We start from the raw sequence: 19384 nt of genomic DNA on the forward strand, positions 1-19384 counted from the left end.
TCCATCCATTTCTTCTCCACGACTCTCCGCTATATTTTCCGATTTCAACTTGTTCACCGAACGTCTCCATTTCTTCTGCACGGGTCTCTGTTTTACTTTCGACTTCAACTCCGGCGGACGCTTCTCCACTTCCATCCATTTCGATTTCAGGTTTGTTTTCACCGGACCTCTTCATTTCTTATCCACTCCTCTACGTTGGCAGTGTCGTATCCATCATTTCCTTTGCAATGTACTGTAATAATAGAAAAACCATACCTTGGAGTTTAGAACTTGAATTCGAACATATATTTGGTATCCCATATAAACTCTGCAAAGCTACCAGTACAATAGAATATCATAAGCTGCATTGTTGAAAGACCATTTCCTTTGCAATTTGTTGAAAGACATTATCATAAGCTGCATTGTTGTTCTCTACTTTGTTAATGTTTTTAGTGATGTAGTTCCACTAGAATACAATCTTTAGAATGCATGTTTAGCTAGTCTAGGTAGTCTTCTAGGTGTTAAGGCTTTAGGGTTAGCAATTTTATTAGACTTAGCTACTTTGACTTGAATTTTTCCATCATCTCGCACCTACCAGCACCTATCTCGCGCCTTCCAAAATTTTGAGTAGAAGTCCCAAGATGAGAGTGTTAACCTTCCTAAACCGTTTAGAATGCATGTTTAGCTAGTCTACTAGGTGTTATGGCTTTAGGGTTAGCAATTTTATTAGACTTAGCAACTTTGCCTTGAAATTTTCCATCATGTCGCACCTATCATCTCTCACCTTCCAAAATTTTGAGTAGAAGTCCTAATATAAGAGTGTTAACTTCCTAAACCGTTTAGAATGCATGTTTAGCTAGCAATTTTATTAGACTTAGCAACTTTGCCTTGAAGTTTTCCATCATCTCGCACCTATCAGCACCTATCTCGCACCTTCCAAAATTTTGAGTAGAAGTCCCAATATAAGAGTGTTAACTTCCTAAACCGTTTAGAATGCATGTTTATCTAGTCTACTAGGTGTTAAGGCTTTAGGGTTAGCAATTCTATTAGACTTAGCAACTTTGCCTTGAAGTTTTCCATCATCTCGCACCTATCAGCACCTATCTCGCACCTTCCAAAATTTTGAGTAGAAGTCCCAATATAAGAGTGTAAACTTCCTAAACCGTTTAGAATGTATGTTTAGGGACTCTACTAGGTGTTAAGGCTTTAGGGTTAGCAATTTTATTAGACATAGCAACTTTGCCTTGAAGTTTTCCATCATCTCGCACCTATCAACACCTATCTCGCACCTTCCAAAATTTTGAGTAGAAGTCCCAATATAAAAGTGTAAACTTCCTAAACCGTTTAGAATGCATGTTTAGGGACTTTACTAGGTGTTAAGGCTTTAGGGTTAGCAATTTTATTAGACTTAGCAACTTTGCCTTGAAATTTTTCATCATCTCGCACCTATCATCTCTCACCTTCCAAAATTTTGAGTAGAAGTCTCAATATAAGAGTGTTAACTTCCTAAACCGTTTAGAATGCATGTTTAGCTAGCAATTTTATTAGACTTAGCAACTTTGCCTTGAAGTTTTCTATCATATTGCACCTATCAGCACCTATCTCGCACCTTCCAAAATTTTGAGTAGAAGTCCCAATATAAGAGTGTTAACTTCCTAAACCGTTTAGAATGCATGTTTAGCTACTCTACTAGGTGTTAAGGCTTTAGGGTTAGCAATTTTATTAGACTTAGCAACTTTGCCTTGAAGTTTTCCATCATCTCGCACCTATCAGCACCTATCTCTCACCTTCCAAAATTTTGAGTAGAAGTCTCAATATAAGAGTGTTAACTTCCTAAACCGTTTAGAATGCATGTTTAGCTACTCTACTAGGTGTTAAGGCTTTAGGGTTAGCAATTTTATTAGACTTAGCAACTTTGCCTTGAAGTTTTCCAGCATCTCGCACCTATCAGCACCTATCTCTCACCTTCCAAAATTTTGAGTAGAAGTCCCAAGATGCTAGTGCATCCATGTTTAGTTAGTCTCTTATGCAATTATATTTAATTAGTTTCTTTTTATGCAGGTTTCAGTATGGCTTTGACATCAACTAACGGTCCCATGTACAAGATTGACCCTGCTCATCATTTTCAGTCTATAGTAAGTAGTTTATCACATTTAGAAAATAGTACGCGTACAATAAAGGCTAAATTGAAACCGGATCAATTAACCTTATTTAGAAATACAAAGTTCGGCCACTTTTTGGATCTGAATATAATCTTGTATGCTCGACTTCTGAATGTATGAAATTGGATTGGTACACGTTAATCTATTGTGGCCTGTTTCTTTACATCGACCACATTTATACAATTTTGGTGCTTCACCGACACTTGGAATCCTCTTTTTCTTCGGTCGACCAACTCTTTTGACTACTTTCGGAGGTAAGACAGTCATATGTACATATTCTTCGGTTGTCTTCCATTCCGACTGATTCCCAACTGGGTAGACGGCCTCCGAATATGCTGCCAACAAAACATTCATTAGTGTAATAGTTAGCACATAAGCTATAAACATTTATATTGCGATCCCGTGCAACAGCAATGGCATGTGCGCATGGTAGTTGCTCAGCTTGAAACTCCTTACAAGTGCACTCTTGAGTATGAAGATTTATGACCTCCTCTTTATCTAAATCTTTAACATGGAATTGGTAACAATCAATTGGGTTGACTTTCATTGTCAAAGCTCGTTCTTGTTTCTTTTGTAGAACTAACTCTGCCCATTTAGTCAATGTAGACGTCACTTTAATGCCTTCTTCTCGACGCTCCCAAAACCAACGTTGTAGTAAAGCTCGAACATGTTCAAGGAATGAAGCAATAGGCAAATCTCTAGGTTCTTTCAGTATAGAATTCATGGACTCTGCTATATTTGTTGTCATCATATTATATCGTCTTCCTGGACAGTGAAAACGAGACCAACGTGTTATTCCAACATCGTTTAAATATTTTCCTGAATCATTAGGAAATGCAAGAATACTTCTCCACGCTTCTGAAAACGTTGATTCACGATATGTTCTAGATGCATTGTAAAACAAAGTAGCTATAGTGTCATTCTTGTATTTATCATTCAAATTTTGAGTCAAGTGTTGGACACAAAGTCCATGGAATGCGGAGGGAAAAACCGATGCAATACACTTAAACCAAATGTTTAGGATATCCTTAAACCACCTTATACTTTTCAATTGCTGCAAAAAATGATTTGAAGTTAGAATTTGACATATCACATAAACAAAGTTTATTAAAAAACAGTAGGTAAATACTAAATAAAACGTGCATAGTCACACCCTACATGTTTACGATATTGACAGCTACAAAATGTTTAGGATATTGCGAGATACAAAAAACAATAGCTAAAAGTCACCCTAAATCAATTCATTTCAGATTAAACATTTCAATTTAAGAACCTGCAAGATGTCTGCGAGATGTTTGCGAGATAAAATAATAATAATGATAAATTGCTAACATCATTGAAACATCTATAAAGCAACCTTAAATCAACCCTAAATCAAGTTGAAACAATAAAAAATAACATTTGATTTATACATTTAAGATGCAAAAATATATATACATATAACACAACAAAATTCAGATTCGGATTTAAAAATTAAAACAAACCACAATGCGTGAGATGTTCGCCGGAGTAGATGATGAACGACACCGGAGTAAAGCGAAAAGTTGACAAACTTTGAGAGAGGAGAAGAATCGCAAATGGGTTTTTCTTTTTTCTTTTTCCTTTACATAATCTATGAGAAGGAGGAGAAATGCTTCTTTTTTCTTTACGTAATCTATGAGACTGCAACAGAAGGATTCTTCTTTTTTTTTTTCCCTTTACGTAATCTATGAGGAGAGGAGAAGAAGGCTGCCTTCGAAATTCTGTTTTTTTCCTTAAGGTGAATGACACTGAAGAGAGAGAGGGGGGTTGGAAAAGAAGAGAAGAGCAAATGTGAATTGAAATTAAAAGAGGGTATTTTCGTCATTTTACCTCCAATTTATCCTAAATCTCAACTTTTTTACAATCAATCCTAAAACTCTTTTTCTACCCCATTTTTGGCCTATTTTTGTCAATTTCCCCAATTTCTTTTCCCTCTCTTTTCCGTTCCGTCCAAACCCAGCCGGCCACACAAGCTGCCGGTCGTCCCTTTCTTCTTCCTTCCGGTCGTCCTTCTTTTCTTCTTCGGATCTAAACAGTCGCCGCCCATTCTTTTCCTCTCTTTTTCTTCAGTTCGCCACAACCCAGCTGCCAACCATCTCCCTTCTCCTTCATTTTTTTTTATTTTCTGACGCCACCCACACCCTCTGCTCCGATCTACCTCCATTATGCAATGTACTACCGTCACGCGACTCCCCACCTCCCAACCGCGAAGTGTAAACAGCTTTGCCTCGATCTGTTTGGCACAATTTCTGCCTTTAGGTTCAATCCCTACTGTTTTTCTTGTTTTTACTGTGGATGGTTGAAGTTGTTGATGGAAATTGAAGTTCGATTGTGATTGTTTCAAAGTTGTTTAAACGTTACGGTTAAGATATTTGGCTAATTGATAAATCATTTTTGAAGGTGTTGAAGGTAACATTGGGTCACTTCAATTCACAGCCAATTTGTGAATTTTGAATTCGGTTCACCCACATTTGGTAAGCAAAAATCTACTTTGAGGAAAGTAAGTGAGATATGTATCGTGAAAGTAATCGAATTTTGTATTGTTGTGCTTAGGATTGATTTGTGCACGTTAGTTGATTAAGGCGCTTCCCTAACTTTGAGGTAAGGGACTTTCTACTGGACTCAATAATAAATTCAAGATGTGTTGACTGTATGAACCATAACGTTATATGTGAACTGAGTAAGGATGACGGTTATGATAAATGTTTGGATGTGGACCCAATGTTTAATTTTTGGTGTGTTTGACTGGGAGAAATTTATATATATATATATGTGTGTGTGTGTGTATGGATTGTTGTGGATTTGATATTGAGTACCTGTTGTGACTGACTGGATATGTATATATATACACATATGGATGTTGAATGAATAAAGGTTATAGACGTTTCTGGTATAAATGTAGGGAGGAACTGGTGGGTTGTTGTTTGTCTGAATATATGATATGTGGTTATGGTTGTGTTTATGTAAATCGAGGAAAGGTCGTGGTAGTGTTCTTGTAGACTGAAATGAATGTTATGATTGCCTAGTTGTTGACTGATACACTGATATGCTTCTAACTGGCTTTGGGCTAAGATAGAGTAGATTGACTATTGGGGATTTAGTTAAGAGTTTAAGCGATGAGGACATTTAATTGAATTGAGATTGACTGTTAAGATATTTAGACTGAATTGAGGGGAAAATGATTAGTTTCGTATTGGACAGTTACCTTGCCGGTGTCCTACGGGATCACCACCTTTATGTGCATCCTTTGGGATCACAAGACTGATGTGTATCCTTCGGGATTACTAGACTGATATGTGTTTCTGCAAAACACTAGACTGATTTTGCATCCTACGGGGGCGTTAGACTGATTGTGTGAATCCTTCGGGATCACAAGACTGTGACTGTGCAGGGTTTTCCATAGGGAGCTAATAGTTTATTTTCCCCTAACGGAACCAGTAGTGGGTCCCTTACTGAGTATTCTTATACTCAGCCCTTTATGTTTATTTTTTCAAGCAAAAGTAACAAAGGCGGCAAACCGCGAGGGGAAGGAAGGAAGTGTGATCGCCATAGGGGACATTTTAAATTCGCTTCCGCTTGATGATTAATTTTTTGTTTTGTTTTCGTACTTGAGACTGATTAGAAAATTTGAGGTTTAACTGTATCCAAAAACTGGAAAATTATAAGTTTTTCCTTGAAAGTTTTGATTATTTTAAACAGGGCCCAAACATAAATTTTGTACTTTTTTTAGTTTTTAAATTTAATTGAATTTGGTACTTTGGCTTAGTTTAACGACTTTGGCTTAGTTAGAAAAGTCGGGTCTTTACAAGTTTATAAGTGAGTGATAAGGTCTTCGGATAAGGTCGTAGGGCATCTTGCTCATAAAGAATTCCAGGATTCAAATGAAGTAATAAGATGCAGAAAAATCTAGGTACAACAATTTAGACCTTCATACCATGTGTTCCTACATGTCTTAATAGCTGAGTATAGATGAACAACCTAGCATCAACAGAGAAACCCGTACCAATTTGATACAAAAACATTCCCAAGGCAACTGAAACACTTGAAGCATGAGATGATGGGAACTAGTTGACAATGCCTATCTTATATAATATAGCATATTTTGTACTCAAGGAGATAGCTGGAATATCATTAATAGGCCATATTGATAGGGTGCCACTAGATAAGACGGAAGCTAACTCATCATTTGAAAGAAAAGATGCAACATAGTAAGAAGAAACATTATTCCCAAGAAAACTATTAATAATAGCTAGAGAAATTCTGAATTGAGACCCTCGTATATGCACATGTTGAAAATCTAAACTACTAGGATCGTTGAAGTCAGAAGAAAGGTTCACAATGAATTTTCTAACTAGTTTTAGATAGAAAGGACCTATATTAGCAATTGTCGTGGAGAGACCAACTTTCAGAATTAAATTCATAATACTAATGCAGGAGTGATGTTTCTCCAAGATATTAACTTCATCTGCTATTCTTCTTTGGACAACATACTTTCACCGTTGGACACTTTCTACATGATGGAAGGAGATTCCATCAATGGGAACAGATTGAATATTTGGGGGGTAGTTTCTACGTCCAGCTTTGGTGCTAATCACCTTTGGCCCTTTGGATGACTTCTTTTTACTTCTTAGAAATATGATTAGATTCCTCAACATCAAGGCACGTATTAGCTAAGTTAGGAACTTTAGGACAATCAGCTTGGGTTTATGGATTTGAACCCTTAGAAACAGGATCATTATCTATAGGGACTTCTTGATGAGTTGGAACATTGTCGTCACAATCAGATTTTAATGTTACAGAAGTAGAAGGATTTTAAGTAGAGCAATTTTCATTAGGAGGGTGAGAAGTACTCTCGGTATTTATAGATTGAAATGCAGGACAAACGGAAGTAGGGTTCTAAGAAATGGAAGGACCAGAAACATCTTGACAATCAGGACCTTTTGATATATTTCCAAACAAAGCCTTCTTTAAAAGTTGTGCCAAGGGCACCGTTAGGATTTATGTCATAAAACTCATAGATTGTAAATATAATTCATTTAATGTTATTAATAAAGTGTTACTATTATAATTTTAATAAATCTTATTGATTATATTATTATTTTTGTCTGAATAACCCAAATCCAATAAACTAACATTCTAAGTTGTTTGATGAGTCTTGAACAGTATGTAGAGATATACAGGGATCAATGTTCGACATTAGCTTAAAGGGTTTATTGTATAAGGATAAGGTTGGGTACCTTATTTTGGTAACACTATTGATATGACTTACTTTGTATTTGGTACAAACACAATGATCCAATGTGTTTGTGTAGATGACATGCGAGTGAGGGTATCCTATGCAATAAGTATGTATAAGACCAGACCACAAAATAGTAACCACTAGATGTAACTTCGTTAATTAGTTCGGTTTCTATTTCATTAGGATGACCTAGGTAACTTAGTCTTAATCTTGAGTATATTTTGAACTCTTGTTCGCGAGGGATTGTCCTTTGATTTTTACGAGTGAGAGTGGTCAGATCGTCGACTCAATGTGCTTATCATTTTGGAGACAACACCGATTAGGGAATTCAAAACATAATTCACAAGATGGAATTCGCTCCTTCTTTACTTTAGGGTAAGTACATGAGTGTTTTCTTTAAATGGTGTCTCAGCACTGAAACAAAGAACCCTACCCTCTCTATGACATGAGAAGGGTTTTTGTTTATTGGTTGGACTATAAACAGGTTGTTCATTAGAGGAGCACTCGTATATAAGGACTATAGGTAACCCAGGGGTAAGACGGTATTTTGACCCAACTAGAGTTACGAACATTTATCAAGCACTAACTTAATGTTATTGGTCTATATCTGTGGACACATAAATATATCTACAGTGAGAAGAGTTTAACTGTGAGTCTTTAGTGTAGTATATACGCAGTTAACAAATATTGATTAATGTGGTTAATGAGTTTAGTCAATTAATCTCACATTGTTGTAGCTTTTGATATGTAGGTTCATTAGGTCCCCTTTCTAGCTCATAAAAGGTAATGAGATTTTATATTTTAGGAATTAGTATAATGTATGGTGTTACATCACAATATAAATTTTATATTTTAATTCAACTTTATTATATAAATTTAATTTTGGATACAATTCAAAATTAGTTTTTTAGAGATAAAATATTTGAATGAGTTCAAATATTAATTTAATGTGAATTGGATTTATATTAAAATTATTGGTTATGAGATAAACTTATATTTGAATATGATTCAAATTTAACTTAAGTTAAATATAAGATATTTAATTTAGTTATTAATTAATTGGAAAATTAATTAATAGTTTATTTTAATATTATTTAATTAAATTAATATAAAACTATAAGATATTGAAGAGATATTCATTAAATAAGATTTAAATGAAATATTAATTAAATATAATTTAATTAATTACTAACTGATTGATTAATAGTAATTAATGAGTTGATTTGAAATTTTTATTAATTTAATATTTTTTAAATTAATATAATCTCATAATTTTCTCCTACTCCCTTTCCTAAAGCACAAAGGAAAGAGAGTTATAAACATGCGACAGAAAAAAAAGCTTTTCTTATCCACATGAAAGCTAATGAATTTGCTTTTATGCAAAGTTCTTTTTCTCTAAACCTTTTTCCATTCCAATTGATTCCCACAAACCAAACTCATCCCAGAGGATAGAAAGGTCTCCGACGGGTGGTGTCCTCAATTCAGTAGAGTGTAGATTCAAAGACAGCTTCAACAAGAGTAAGTTCTCTATATCTTTTAATTTTAAACGCATGCTTAGTTTTTTTTATTTAGAATTTTGATTCTAAATATTGTCAATGTACTCGTATTTTGAGATTTCCAAATTACGTGAGGTGTCTGTTGTGATTCACTAGCTTCTTCCTTCCTACTTATCTTGCGTTAAGACATGGAAATCGCGTAAAACAGGCATAATACTTATTTAAGATGTATTTCTAAATACTTATGTATTCACCACATAAGTTACGTGTTCTGATCATCTTCTTATGCATTTTGACCTCGTTATTCTAATAAAAGATGTTATGATAACGGGTATTTATACACGTTATCACACCCTCAAAATTAGAATAATGCTTGTCATTAAGCTTCACTTCGTATTATGCTTATCCCCAATTAAGCACCATTCCTCCTTAAAGATTCACCTTCCTCTTTGTGTTTCTAAACTTCTCAAAATGTGAGAAAGTTTTATTCATTATTTAGGATTTACTCTCGTCTCGTACTTCTTCCTATGAAAAAATTTCTAAGTGAAAAATGCGGCAAGCTTAATACTCAAAATACCCTTGTTCAATCCCAATAGTTAATCTTATTTTAAGAATCATAAATGGCTAAAATTTCAGAAAGATTTCCATTTTTTTATTTGGTGAAAGAATGTCTTTTATTATATTTACTTCTGGCTTGGCGTTGAGTGGAAAATCATAGGTACTCTATGAGTCTGTTTCTCTCCTCAATTGTAACTCTTATCGCTCTTATTACCCAACTCTCTGAATTTTTACTTTTGAAGCTTTGCTTCTTTATTTTTGTGAGAGGAGGCAACATAGGATTTTTTATTTTAGTTAATTGAAAGAATACAAAAAAAAAAAAAATCAATTTTTTTCACCCTTTTGGCTTTGTTTCAACTTTTGTTAAAACGACTTGTTTTTTAACACCTTGAAAGGATTTTCCAAAAGTTGCAAAAGCTTTAGTGCAATCCTCGCACACCCCCAAATTTAGTAGTTGGCAATGTCCTCGTTGCTAAGAATGAATGGTAAAATTATTCATGGAAAAGTTTTGCAAAGGAGGGTTGTTAGCCTAATAATTTATTTCATTGAAATATCATTGAAACACGCAGAAAAATTAAAATACTAAAAGGTGAGGAGCCAAGCTTGCGACAAAAAAGATTAAACGCAAAGTAATTATATCAAAAGTTATCACTTGTATTTTAAAGAACATAAGTAAGAAGAAATAAAAATTACATACGTACTTATAGAAAATACTAATGGATGATGCTTAGCATATCCTTATTAAGATTACGACAGTAAATGAGGTTTCTGTGCAAATGGTTCTGGTGGAGTTATCCTTCCTTGTGTTTTCGGGTCAAAATGCGTTGTAGGATTTGTTAAGGTCAGAAAAAGGTGATTAATAATTGTTTGAACGAGTTGAGAATCGGAAGTGTTGGTGATTTGGAAAGGTGAGGAGTTTGAGTGATTTATCCTTGGAGGTGGTAAATTGGAACGTAGAGGTCAAGGTGGTGGGTATGCGACAAGACGTCCTTAGATTTCTCAACCTTACGGGATTGTCCTCTCTTCGATCCTAAGGATTCCTCCTCGTCTTGTCTTCAATTGTCATCACATTCCTTTCTTCAATCCCTTCATATTCTTAATTGACTTTCGAGTATTTGATTTACCTTTTGTCATATGGATGGTGATGAGGTCTCAATTTTCCTTTTTGCCTTACCTCTATGTGTGCCTACAAGCGCTTTCTGCTTGTATTTTTTGTCTTCCCTTATTGCAGATGGACACTTCCTCCTCCAACAAATTATTTCTGTCTCTTTCTTTCTCAAACTCCTTGGTCGCTTCCTCATTCACTTTTATCTCCAACTCTACTTCTTGATTTCTTCTTCCAAGGTCCCAAATTTCTTTAGTTAGACTTCCTTGGGTCCTTTTTGCTAAACCTTTAAAATCAACCTCAAGCAAAGAAGTGTTTTCCACTGGAAGCACACTATTCTCCTTCCTTGCCTTGCTTATTAGCCTTTTCTTTTTTCCTCTTCTTTTCTTCTCGTTACATTTTATTTTATTCCTTTCCATATTGTAACTTTCTTGTGTTTCTTTCCTTACATTTCCTTTTATTCCTTTATTTTTTCCCTCGGTCTTCTCCAATCTATCTTGCCTGCCTTCATCCTTTATAAACTTGTCATACAATGCGGCGAGGAGGTGGGTTACTTGATTCTCAGAAATTCCTATTCTTAAGAGGGATTTGGTAAGGAAAATATTTCTTTGTGAAAGATAGAAGGAATAACTTAAAGAAATAGGAGAAGAACTTTTAGGATCGTAGTGATTTGAAGGAGATGGCAACTTTTGGTTTCATGACATTCGAGTTTGGCTAAATGTTGAGATATAGAATCTTGGGAGGCTAAATGTTGAGATCTAGGGTCGAACATAGGAAATTGATTCAAGACATTAGTTTTAGGAATTACTTATCATCTAGGCGGTATAAAATAATTAATGAAATAAAGTATAAAAATAGGAGTTGTTATTTTTAATTGAATACAAAATTATCAAATTTAACTTCATATTTTTGGCGAAGATTTAACTTTTGTTAAAGTTCCTTGTTGTTTAACGCCTTAAGGAGATTTTCAAAAGGTTTCAAAAGTTTTAATGTGAAACTCGCACACCCCCAAATTTATAGGAGGCAGTATCCTCATTGCTAAAAGTTAATGATAAGATTATTCGCGAATTTTTTTTATAAAAGAGGTTTGAGGTAAAGCTTGCTCATCTAATAAACTAGAGAAATATTTCATAAGGTTTCTTAACAAGTTAAATGCCTAAATAACAAATGAAACTTTATTTCAAATAATTTATTTCATTGAAGTGTTATTGAATCGCAAAGAAAAATTAGAATACTAACAAGCGGGGAGCCAAGCTCGTGACAAGAAATATTAAACGCAAGTGAATTGTATCATAAGTTGTGACAGGTATTGTAAATAGCACAACTAAAAAGAGATACACATTACATAAGGTTGGAAATAAGAATTACAAAATAAGCGACCCAAAATACATAGTAATTGCCAAGTTTACTGCTAAGGCAGCAATTGAGAAGATTCTCCCTCAGTTCTTCCTAACCTATCTCATCATCCTTCATCTTTTGTGAACTTGTCGCACAATGAGGCGAGAAGGTGGGTCACTTGGGTCTCAAGACCTTGTAGTCTTATGAGATGTTTTGTAAGAAAAGCATTTATTGGTGAAAGATAAAAGGATTAACTTGTTAAACTATGAGAAGAATTTTTTAAATGGTAGTGATTTGAAGGATATGACAGTTTATGCTTTTGTGACATGTTGTGTTTGGTCAAATGCTGAGCTTTGAAGCTTTGGAAGGTTTAAATGGGTGCTCTTAACTAGAGTTAAAGGTTTGGTTACCATATGGTTAAGGTCATGTCGTATTAAACGTGGCATGATAAACCCGACAGACAACTCGTGGCTCGAGGTACGGCGTACTCATTCCGTCCTAGAAGTTTAAGAACTTTATGAATAACAAGACGCTCCTTATTTCCTTCAAACTCAAATGCTTCCCAATGAGACCTAAACTCACCTTTATCGTACAAGAAGGTCATAATACCTAATGCATTTGACTCAATCCTTCTAGTAAATTGACTTCATCTAAATTGCCTTATCCGATCGACCTATAACTTCGCAGTTTCCCACACAATCCTCAATGTAAGACTAAAGATATACAAAACTACAATACAAAAATGATCCTGAAAGATGGGATTTTTAAAATGTAAAAATGACACAGTGAGGTTTTATGAAATCCTTTTCGCAATGCCCTTTGATAAATCCTTTTCGTCAAATCATAAATACCAACATCAATCAATTTATCAATTAAACACTTTATTTCACAAAATATATCTAAACGCATGTAATCATTTTCACAATAGAACTAAACCATCTCGCAAATCACATCAATATACATTTAGCATAAACTAAAGTTGTCATAGCACGTCTTTTTTGCATATAATAAATCATCTCAAACAAACACACATCAGTTAATTATTCTTTTCGCCAAGGATCCCTAAACTAAAGTTCGCATAACACATCTTTTTTACATGTACTACTTAATACCTCACGTTTAGACTACTATATCAAAAGCATTCGAGAACATATAGATTTGTCCTTATTGCTCAGGTTGCTAAGCTTTATACGCTCCTTTCAACGCATAAGACAACTACTTATCACCATGTAGCCCGTACACCCAATGGTAGCCTTGACACTTTCTGTACACATAAAAGTTAGCATCATCTCAAAGAAATAATAAATGGTTTGAAAACAATTTCATAGTATGGAAATCATAATCATCAAATCAAGCTTTAACATTATAAATCATGCTTGAAAACATATATAAACTTTTCATAGAAATATCTTTTGAAACACTTTTCATTTGAAATCATCTTTTAAAATAGTAAAGCAGAATCACAAAACTTTTAAGAAGAAAATCACTCACCATACTTCACCAAAAATCCTCCTCTACCTTCTCTTCTTATAGAGCCTTCTCGCATAAAAAATCGTAGTACTTAACACTTTGTTTTTCTATTTCTCGCAAAAGCAAAACAATAACACATTTTAGCTTTTTTAAATAAAATCTTTTGGGCTTACTTACTGACCAAGTCCTCTATTTATAGAGCCCTTAAACTATCTTAGTCATGCTTAAACTCTTCTCAATTTGTCATCTCCTGCTTAAAACTTTACATGTGTAAATTTAATACTCAACTCAGTCATGCTTAACTTCTTAATCTTACATGTTAACCCCTGTCAAATTAGATTTGACATTTTCTTCGTCAGACCTTACTTCTCGCCTAACCTCGTACCTCAAATAACTTTAACCACTTAACACTTCTCGTGAATAACCTTATCGCATGGTTATATTTTTACTACAAGCAATCTTCCTCATGAACTAACCAACTTTTACTCGATTAGAACATTTATTGTGAATATAAACTTCAAGGCTTCCGCGCAGACTTCTTCATCGCAAAACCCTTGGTTCTTATTGTGAATACTACCCAAACGCCTAGTCATTTTAGTCAAAACTTCACTTCTCAATTTATGCGAAGACCTTCATTTGAGAGACTTTACACTTATAGATTCTACTGTAAACCCTTTTTTCCTCAAAACTTTCTGGCGAATTAACTTCTTAATCACAAAACTTATACTTAACCATAAAAGATATTATCGCTTAATCTTTTTCGCAGATGTATTCAAATGCAACTTATTTAATACTTAGTTGAATTTTACTTCCTATAGTCATATTAAAAACGAGTCTTACAATAAAAATTCATTTTTTTTTTACGTTTTTTTGTATTTCTTCAACAAAATAAATGGACTTTTCTTGATGTACATGATCGTCAAGATAAACATTGTATCAAGAATTTTTTTTAATATGAATCCAATTCATATTAAATTAATATTTGAACCCATTCAAATATTTTATCTCTCATAAATTAATTTTGAATCATATCCAAAATTAAATTTATATAATAAATTTTGATAAACTTTTTATTATAATGTATCACTATACATTAAACTAATTTCCAAATTAATTTTGAACATTTCAAATTACAACCAATATAAATAAACCTCATTACTTTTTACGAGCTAGGAAGGAGACCTAATAGACCTACAGATCAGAACCTACAACGATCTAAGATTAATTGGCTAAACTCATTAACCACATTCATCAATATTCATTAACTATGTGTACACTCCACTAAAGATTCAGAGTTGAACTCTTCTCACTGTAGATATATTTATGTGTCTAGGGATATAAATCAATAACAGTAACTTAGTTCTTTACGAGTATTTGTAACACCAGTTGGGTCAAATTATAGTTTTAACCCTAGGTTACCTCTAATCCTTAAATATTAGTGCTCCTCTAATGAACAACCTCTTTATGGTCCTACCAATAAACATAAACCCCTCTCGCGCCATAGAGAGGATAGGGCCCTTCTTCAAATCTTGGAGACACCATTTAAGGGAACACTCATCTACTTATCCTAAAGTAGGAAATGAGTGAATTTTGTCTTGTGTCATTATGCTCCCAAATCTCTACTCGGTCTTGTCCTCAAAATGATAAGGTTATTGAGTCGACGATTTGGCAACTCCCACCCGTACAAATCAAAGAAAAATTTCTTGTGAACAGAAGTTCATAATACACGCAAGATTAAGACTAAGTTACCTAGGTCATCCTAATGAAATAGAAACCTAACTAGTTAATGAAGTTACATCTAGTGGTTACTATTTCGTGATCCGATCTTATGAAAACTCATTGCATATGATACCCTCACATGCATGTCAGCTACTATCTTAATACCCTCACATGCAAGAACCAGTCTTATGCATATTTCATGAGAGTCTTGGTAAATGGATCAACAATATGGCCCACTATTATCACAATATAAAGTGATGGGCATGTTTGTGTTTGGAACAACTTCCAAATCATGCATTAATTTTCTAAGCTCAACTGCTTCTTTTACTACTTCATAAGCAACGATGTACTCGGCCTCCATAGCTCCCCTGTTTAGGTGAACACTAATCCTAACGTGGATTTACTAGAATCCTTCTCGGTTTGGAAATCAAAGTTAGTATATCCTGGAAGGATCAAATCCTTAGCTCCATACACAAGCATGTAGTCTCTCATTCTCCTAACATACTTCAGAATAATTTGAACCGTCGTTCAGTGGTTTAACCTTGCGTTGGACCGATATTTACTGACTATTCTCACTATGTAACAAATGTCTAGCCTAGTGTAGAGAATAACATACGTTAAGTTGCTCACGACTAAGGCATAGAGAATACGTCTCATATCGTCAACTACTTGAGTTATCTTAGACACTATTCTTTAGACAAGTGAACCACGTGCCTAAAAGGTAAGAAATCCTTCTTAGAGTTTTGCATTGAATATCAAACCAAAATTTTGTCGATATAGGCTGCCTGAGATAGTGCAAACATTTTTTTCTTACGATCCCTTATGATTTGGGTCCCTAGAATATATTGTGCCTCTCCCAAATCTTTCATTTGTTATTGGACTGCTAGCCAAGTTTTAACGTCAGTTAGGTATCTTACATCATTCCTAATGAGAAGGATATCATCTACATAAGGTACTAAGAAAGCTACTTTACCTTTGTTGATTTTCTTGTATACACAACCTACTTTATATTTCTAGATGCTTGTTTCAACCAATAAATGGATCGATTCAGCTTGGAAACTTTTTGCTCCTAACCTTGGGTTATAAACCCCTCGAGTTGAAACATAAAGTACTCCCTTCAAGATTACCATGCCGAAAAGTAGTCTTGACATTCATTTGTCATATTTCATAATCATAAAAAAATGGTTATAGAAAAGAGAATTCTTATAGACTTTAACATAGCAATAGAGGAAAAAAAATTCTCATAGTCAACCCCTTCCCTTTACCCTTTTGCTGCAAGTCTAGCTTTGAAGGTTTGTACCTTCTCAGCTGAATCTCTACCTCCCAGCTGAATCTCTCTTTCTCTTATAGATCCATTTGCACCTTATAGGTTTTGCCATTTCAGGTATATCTACAAACTCTCACACTTAATTTAAGTACATGGACTCCATTTCAAGGTCCATGGCTTTGACACATTGGTTATTGTCTACATCATCCATTGCATGTTTATAGAACAATGGATCCTCAACGCCATCATCTAGTATGACAACTTGAGTTTTAAATAAACTCAAGTAACGGTTAAGTTGTGATACAACTCTCCCACTACATCGAGGAATTTTCAACGCGATTGAGAAGGATGAGACTGACCTGATATGCTAGTTTCATCAACTCTTGATGAGGGACCAACTTCATCAACCCTTGTTGATTCATCAGTAGCTTCACTTAATACTAATTTACTTCGTAGTTTATGATCTCTCGTGTAGTCTTCTTCCAAGAAAGTAGCATTTTTTTATACAAAACACTATGTTTTCTTGTGGATCAAAGAATATATCACCTTTCATTTCTTTAGGATAACCAACAAATTGGCATAACCTTGAACGTTTTTCCAACTTCTTGAGATTTGTTACTAACACGTGAACTGGACAATCCAAATTCTGAAGTAACTTAAACTAGGTTTATGTCCTCTCCATAACCCAACAGGTGTTTCAAAAATACTCTTCGAGGAAACATTGTTTAAGATATGAATTGTAGTCTCCACTACATACCCCTAAAACGAGCTAGGCAATTGAGCATAACTCATCGTTGAACGAACCATGTCTAACAAGGTTTTATTTCTCCTTTCTGATACACCATTTTGTTGAGATGTACCAAGTGCCAAGAGTTGGGATTGAATTTCATGTTCTATCATATAGTCCTGAAATCTAAAATCCATGTACTCTTCACCTCGATTAGATCAAAGTATTTTAATCTTTTTACTTAATAGATTTTCAACTTCAGCCTTATACTTCTTGAAATTTTCAAGAGCTTTAGACTTATTCCCCATGAAGTATAAATAATCATAGCTTGAATAATCATCTATAAAAGAGATGAAGTATTCAAAACATTCTCTAGCTTTTACATTCATCAAACCACAAAGGTCTGAATATATAAGTTCTAGGAGCTCTTTGGCTTTATAATCTTTTTCCAGTAAAAGGTCTTTTATTTATCTTTCCTTCAAGAGAAGATTCACATGGAGGTAATGAATCATCTTCTAACTCATTTAGAAGTACATTATTTATCAATCTTCTGATCCAATCGAAATTAATGTGACTTAATTTTAAATCTCAATGATAGGTATTGTTTTAGGAGAAATTTGTTGTCTTTTATTTTAAGTATTAGCAGTTTTAAACATCTCATGATTTAAAATTGTTTTTGCTTCATTAGGTCTTAATACATACAAGTTGTCTTTAAGCTTAGCTGAACAAATATGTACACCATTCTAAGAAATTAACGCTTCATTCAAAGAAAAGGTTACATTATATGATTGTTCAATAAGACACGAAATAAATATAAAGTTCCTTTTAATCTTAGGAACTATTTACAAGTTTTCTAAAAATAGGAATCTATTTCTGAAAGACAACTTAACATCTCCCACGATCTGAAATGACATCTCTCGTTCCAACCTTAAGAGTAATCTCACCATCTTCGAGCTGCTTAAAGGAATTAGTTTCTTTTACAGAATAGCAAACATGGCTAGTGGCTCCTTAATTAAGTATCCAGGCATTTTGGTCACTTTCCACTAACCAAGTTTCTAAGACAAGTAACTCATATTTACCTTCTTTTTTATTCTTCTTAAACATTTCTTGGAAGGAGTCTATAATCTGACGTGCAGTGACCATGGTCTCGTATTTCTTAGTATGTCAGAATTATTAGACAAGAGATAGACACTGGCCTTGTCATTGGCCTTTGTCAACCGATTATATGCATCTCTGATATTCTAAGATGCATTTTCGAGCAGGGAAAGGAGGAAATTCTTCATTAAGATGAAGCATAGATTATCGTTAACCAGAATCATATTCAGGTTTGACTTCCACGTCGCATAATTTTCAGCAATTAATATTTTATTTTTAACCACTTGAATGATTGAAGAAGACATGTCAAAACAATCAATTGTCCTTTGATTTGTACGGGTGAGAGTGACCAGATCGCGGACTCAATAAGCTTATCATTTTAAGGACAAGACCGAGTGGGGAGCTGGGAACATAATTACACAAGATGGAATTCACCCATTCCCAACTTTAGGGTAAGTAGATGAGTGTGCCCTTAAATGGTGTCTCCAAGTCTTGAACAAAGGGCCCTACCCTCTCCATGGCACGAGAGGGGTTTCTGTTTATTGGTAGGACCATAATCAGGTTGTTCATTGGAGGAGCACTGGTATTTAATGATTAAAGGTAACTTAGGGGTAAAACGGTAAATTAACCCAGCTGGTGTTACGAACACTCGTGAAGGACTAACTTACTGTTATCGGTCTATATCCGTGGACACAGAAATATATCTACAGTGAGAAGAGTTCAGCTGTGAGTCTTTAGTGGAGTGTACACACGGTTAACGAATATTTATTAATGTGATTAATGAGTTTAGCCAATTAATCTCATATTGTTGTAGCTTCTGATTTGTAGGTCTATTAGGTCCTCTTCCTAGCTCGTAAAGGGTAATGAGATTTATTTATATTGGTTTTAATTTGAAATGTTCAAATATACCTAGGGAATTAGTTTAATGTATAGTGATACATTATAATATAAAGTTTGTCAAACTTTATTATAAATTTAATTTTGGATATGAATCAAAATTAATTTATGAGAGATAAAATATTTGAATAAGTTCAAATATTAATGTGAATTGGATTCATATTAAAATTATTGGTTATGAGAGAAACTTATATTTGAATATGATTCAAATTTAATTTAAGTAAATATCTTATATTTAACTTAGCTATTAATTAATTGGAAAATTAATTAATAATTTTATTTTATTTAATTAAATTTATAAAATGATATTG

General features: G+C 34.0%; 1 protein-coding gene across 1 annotated transcript; it reads right to left on the reverse strand.

The window, feature by feature from the left end:
* Positions 1–2334: 2334 nt before the first annotated feature.
* Positions 2335–2889, reverse strand: LOC116403343. Its single transcript, XM_031884143.1, has one exon. The coding sequence runs from the start codon at positions 2887–2889 to the stop codon at positions 2335–2337; it is 555 nt and encodes a 184-aa protein (XP_031740003.1).
* Positions 2890–19384: the final 16495 nt, after the last annotated feature.

This window comes from Cucumis sativus, chromosome 4 (genome assembly GCF_000004075.3).
Source record: "Cucumis sativus cultivar 9930 chromosome 4, Cucumber_9930_V3, whole genome shotgun sequence".
Taxonomy (NCBI): Eukaryota; Viridiplantae; Streptophyta; class Magnoliopsida; order Cucurbitales; family Cucurbitaceae; genus Cucumis; species Cucumis sativus.